Here is a 5,000-nt window from a genome sequence, read left to right on the forward strand (position 1 = left end):
TCCCCTCCTGTTGAGCGTGTGTACCGCGCACTGCTCTGTCCCCTCCTGTTGAGCGTGTGTGCTGCTCTGTCCCCTCCTGTTGAGCGTGTGTACAGCGCACTGCTCTGTCCCCTCCTGTTGAGCATGTGTGCTGCTCTGTCCCCTCCTGTTGAGCGTATGTGCAGTGCGCTGCTGTGTCCCCTCCTGTTGAGCGTGTGTGCAGATGGCTGCTCTGTCCCCTCCTGTTGAGCGTGTGTGCTGCTCTGCCCCCTCCTGTTGAGCGTGTGTGCAGTGCGCTGCTCTGTCCCCTCCTGTTGAGCATGTGTGCTGCTCTGTCCCCTCCTGTTGAGCGTGTGTACAGCGCACTGCTCTGTCCCCTCCTGTTGAGCGTGTGTACAGCGCACTGCTCTGTCCCCTCCTGTTGAGCGTGTGTGCAGTGCGCTGCTCTGTCCCCTCCTGTTGAGCGTGTGTGCAGTGCGCTGCTCTGTCCCCTCCTGTTGAGCGTGTGTGCTGCTCTGTCCCCTCCTGTTGAGTGTGTGTGCTGCTCTGTCCCCTCCTGTTGACCGTGTGTGCTGCTTAACAGGAGCGTGCAAATAGATGCAAAGTCAGTGCGATTAAAAGAAACCAACTGCAGACCGTGCAGTAAAGCAGAGTTTGCCTTATATTCAACTATAAGAGGGTTGCACTAAAATATGACAGATTACAGTTACGTTCTCAGCACACACTTAACGCTTCAGAAGTATCCTGAAATGCAGCACACCTGTATCACGCTAACATGCTAATAACGATCTATGTATCATAGCTGAGTAAGTGCATACGCAGAGGCCTTTAACCAGAGCATCCTGCGTGCTTCCCGCTGAGGCAGCTGGCTGTTTCCTGAGGCATTATGGGTAAAGTGTCCGAGGGCGTGCCGAGTCCGACTGCGTCACACACCCGAACCCCTTTCCGTTCCGCAGAGAGGCGCTCGCTCGTAGCGTAGACTCTGACAGCTCTTCTCCTTCCCTCAGCAGGTCACGGGCCTCTGATCCTCTCTGTAACGGATGCGCAGGAATGGTGGCTTTTGGAGAGGGTGGCGGGTGGTTCTAACCGCTGTTTGCATGAATGTCTGTCACCTGACCAGTGTGGCAAACACAGGCTGCTCCTGACCAGGGCGCCTTTTCATTCTGGAGCGAAGTCAGGGCTGCCGCAAGGATCACTAATGTTCCCTTTTCTCCTCCCTCTTGAGATGGCTTTTAATCGTTCTCTTCTTCCCTAACACGTGACATCCTTTTGTTCATGAATCCAGCTGGTCTGTATGAGGCTTCCTGGTCGGGTTTAACATGGGGTGGACTGACAGAAGAATGGCTGGTGTTTCATACTGGTTCCAGCATCATTTGCATTCTCTTTGTCTTTCTGAGCACATTATTCTTAGAGGTCCTGTTTGAAGGAGCTGTGTAGTCATAATTTCCTCTACATCGACACGTGTAATTTCCTTTACAGTGCAGTGAGTGTAGTTAATGGAGCGTATTAAAAACGCAGGAAGACGCAGAGGGGGGAGGGTGATGAGGAGAGGGGTGGAGGGGGAGAGACGGGCGCTGCCCGCCCCGCCCTGCCCGCTCTAACGCTCTCTCACCTGGCCAGGTGGAGGAGCGCTCCAAACTGAACCGGCAGAGCTCACCAGCGCTGCAGCACAAGGTGGCGAACCGGATCTCGGACCCGTCCCTGCCGCCGCGCTCCGAGTCCTTCAGCAGCGGCGGCATCCAGCCGGCCCGCACCCCGCCCATGCACCGCGCCGTGGAGCCGCAGGTACCCCCGGCCCGGGCCCCGCCCAGTCCTGCCCCTGTCCGCCCCTCCCCTCCCCACACCTCTCACTCTCCCCCCCCCGCCCCTTTCTACCCCCCCCTCTCTCTCTCTCTCTCTCTCCCCCTCCTTGCCTCTCACATCCCCTCTCTCTTCCTCTCTGCCCTTCTGTCCCGCCCCTCTCTGCTCCTCTCTCCCTCTACCCTATTGTGCACACAACACACACAACAGGCACCTCTCTCTGCCCCTCCCCTTTATCACAGCTTGCTCCTCCCTCATTACCATGCAGTATTCATACTGTTGTCATCGTGACGAGGGTGTTATGTCAGGGTAGCGACAACGTGACCGCTGTGTCGCTGAAAGGCTGAAACGAAATGACGTGACCGTTGGGGATGAGGTCTGGCTGGGCCTGGCCTTTTCCTGCTCTGGGAGATGTGTTCAGAGGCGCTGATGTGATGTTTTTCATTAATCTTCTGCAGAATTTATTGCAGACAGAGAAGCGCACCCAAAACTTAATTTCTTACAGGTTTCATTGGACTGCAGGAGGTTATGAATGTCTCAGATTGCTCTCGCAAAGAGTCAAATAAAGTGGGGTGCATTCAGACCTCAGGGAAAACAGCGAGCCGACACAACTCCAGATTCATTAAACTGTTCCCACTTTGATGTCTGGCCTGCTGTGGAATTGCTCACGTCTGGGGCTCAGACATTCTGCAGTGCCTAGCACACGGCAAGTGTGTGCTGAAGCCATTGGGGCAAAGAATCTGTCCCAAGTGGAAAAGCCATGGAAGATTCAAACTTGTAGCCCCGAGGTCCAGAGCCCAGATCTCTGAATAGTGACTGAGACTGTTGCCTTGGTACATTTACGTTTGGTCATTTAGCAGATGCTCTTATCCAGAGTGACTTATAGAAGTGCATACAAGAAGGTTAGGCTAGGAGCAGAGACGATACAAAACCAAGGGTCTCAACCCAGTAGTAGGAGTCATGACACAGCATGTCATATTTTGTTAAGCGCCATACTAGGTGCAAGAGGAAGTCTGAGGATGTCTGAGGATAAATGTTCAGAGTCCAGTGTTATTTGAAACAAGATGCAGTTTGAACAGGTCAGTTTTTGAAGATGACAGTTCTGACTAGTGTGAGGAGCTCGTTGCCGTGGGCCGTGACTGACAGGGTGTGTTTCCCGTCGCAGATGGCGCACCTGGTCCCGGTGAAGTCCCACGGCTCCTCCATGACGGGGTCCCAGTCTCTGCACGACCAGTCTGCCAAGGGCGTGTCCGCCTTCCAGGAGGGCCTGGCCCCCCCGAGGCCCGAGATGCCGCGGCAGAACTCCGACCCCACCTCCGAAACACCGCCCCTGCCCCCGCGCATTGCCAGCCGCGACGACAAGTTTGACCGCACCTCCTGGCTGAGGGAGGACGACATCCCGCCCAAGGTGGGGTTCGGGGAGGGGGGGAGGGGGGGCAGTTGCGTGAAGGGATGTTGTTTTAACCCCCAAATTGTGACATTGACGGTGTTTGAATTTGTTGAATTTAGTTTTACAGAATGCAAATATAATCTCAAATACAAAATAATCCCAATAGTAAAGGCGCCTCACATTTTTTCAGGTAGTTTCTCTGAGGCAGCAGACACCTGCTGCAGTTCGGTTGATTTCAGTTGTTAACAGGCATTCCGGAGCCTTTGTGCAGCCAAACGAAACTCTGTAAACATGTTTTCTGCTTTTTGAAGCCCCGCGTGTCAGAAAAAGTTAATCCCTCTGCCGCAGAGATAAGGCGCTGGAGCAGGCAGTGGGCTCTCGTCTTCTCGCTGGAAAGTGTTTATCTCTGCGCGTAATTGGTGCTCTTCTGACACAGGTGTTGAAATGTGCTCATCTCCTGATCTAACCGGCGCTCGTCTGTCTGTCCGGGCTGATCTGAATGTAAGCGCTTCTGAGCAGTTCTGACCCGGGCGTGGTGATGTTCTGTAGGTTCCCCAGCGGACCACCTCCATCTCCCCAGCCCTGGTGAGGAAGAACTCCCCCGGGAACGGAGCCGGGGGTCTGGGGCCGAGGACCAGTTCCCAGCTCATCCGGGCCAGGTACAGAACCGAGACCCGCGGGCGGTACAGGCAGAACCAGCGGCGTTACCCTCGCTGTGCTGTGGGCCTGCCTCCTCAGCCTGCTCAGTCACAGAGCCCCTCGTCCTGAAGCCCCTCCCACATTTAACCATTCCCTCATTCCGATGGTACATTTCGCTTTATGTGTGAGCTCCTTGTTGGGCTGTTGTTGCTTGCACCTCTTGTGTAGATTAAGTACTTGTTGCTGATTTTTGTCAGCTCTTTGTTCAGGAATGTGTCTGCTACTCTCTGGCCTGGCTGACTGACTGGCCTTAATTGCTTTTGTAACTTTCCATCTGCTTGTGGTAAGAGAAAGTGACGAATTGATCGATACATACTGAGTTTGTAACCGCAGACTCTCAGACGAGTCTGGGAGAAGTCTGACCGGGGACGGAGAGGGGCAGACACAGAGATCAGCTTCGGAGTTGGGATTAGGGCAGCTTTGCACATACGGTGTGTGTTTGGGCCTTTGAGTTGAAGAGTCTATGATGACTCTGTGTCCTTTTGATACAACGAACCAAAATGGCTGAATATAGGTTAAATTCAGGGGGTGTTTGGGGTTTCTTTTTTTTTTTGAAATGGTATCACAGATGATCCAATAAGACTCGAGCAGTCCCTCCGTGAGCTGATCCCGTGCTGATCAGCTTTTCTTTGTGCATTGCCGTAGTAACCCGGACCTGAGGTCGGACTTCTCCTTGGAGACGGCGCTGCAGCGGACGAGCAGCGGGACCTCCTCCAGTTCCAGCACCCCCAGCTCCCAGGCCGGGTCCAGTGAGCGGAACCGGGTCAGAGGTGAGACCCGCCTAGTTGCTAATCGATGAATCAAAAAATATTTTCATTCCATGTGGCATAATAGTAAGGAGCAGGGCTGGTAACCGAAAGGTTGCTGGTTTGATTCCCGCCTGGGAAACTGCTGCTGTACCCTTCGGCCAGGTATTTAACCCACAGTTATTGAACTGAATATTTAATCCAGCTGTATAAATGGATAACATGTAAAATTTCTTATAGGTCACCCAGAAATGGAATGTAATATAATGTGTTGCGTATATTCTTGAACTTGAATTGTCGATAATAACAGGCAGCTAAATTTGAATTCTTATTTTTCCTGTCGAGAGGTGTGAGTGAGTGCAGATCTCTGTAGTGAGTCAGTATTT

At 53.3% G+C, this 5,000-nt stretch overlaps 1 protein-coding gene across 4 annotated transcripts in view; it reads left to right on the top strand.

Annotated features, from left to right (window-relative positions):
- LOC118772584 (traf2 and NCK-interacting protein kinase-like) overlaps positions 1-5,000 on the top strand; it is a 109,430-nt gene that overhangs the window by 83,455 nt on the left and 20,975 nt on the right. For all 4 annotated transcript variants that reach the window (XM_036521048.1, XM_036521045.1, XM_036521047.1 and 1 more), the window contains 4 exons: positions 1,600-1,764; positions 2,945-3,187; positions 3,719-3,828; positions 4,514-4,638. In XM_036521048.1, the coding sequence (XP_036376941.1) occupies positions 1,600-1,764; positions 2,945-3,187; positions 3,719-3,828; positions 4,514-4,638 (643 nt within the window). The remainder of the gene's footprint in view (positions 1-1,599; positions 1,765-2,944; positions 3,188-3,718; positions 3,829-4,513; positions 4,639-5,000) is intronic.

The sequence above is a fragment of the Megalops cyprinoides genome, chromosome 2 (assembly GCF_013368585.1).
Source record: "Megalops cyprinoides isolate fMegCyp1 chromosome 2, fMegCyp1.pri, whole genome shotgun sequence".
NCBI classification, from domain to species: Eukaryota; Metazoa; Chordata; class Actinopteri; order Elopiformes; family Megalopidae; genus Megalops; species Megalops cyprinoides.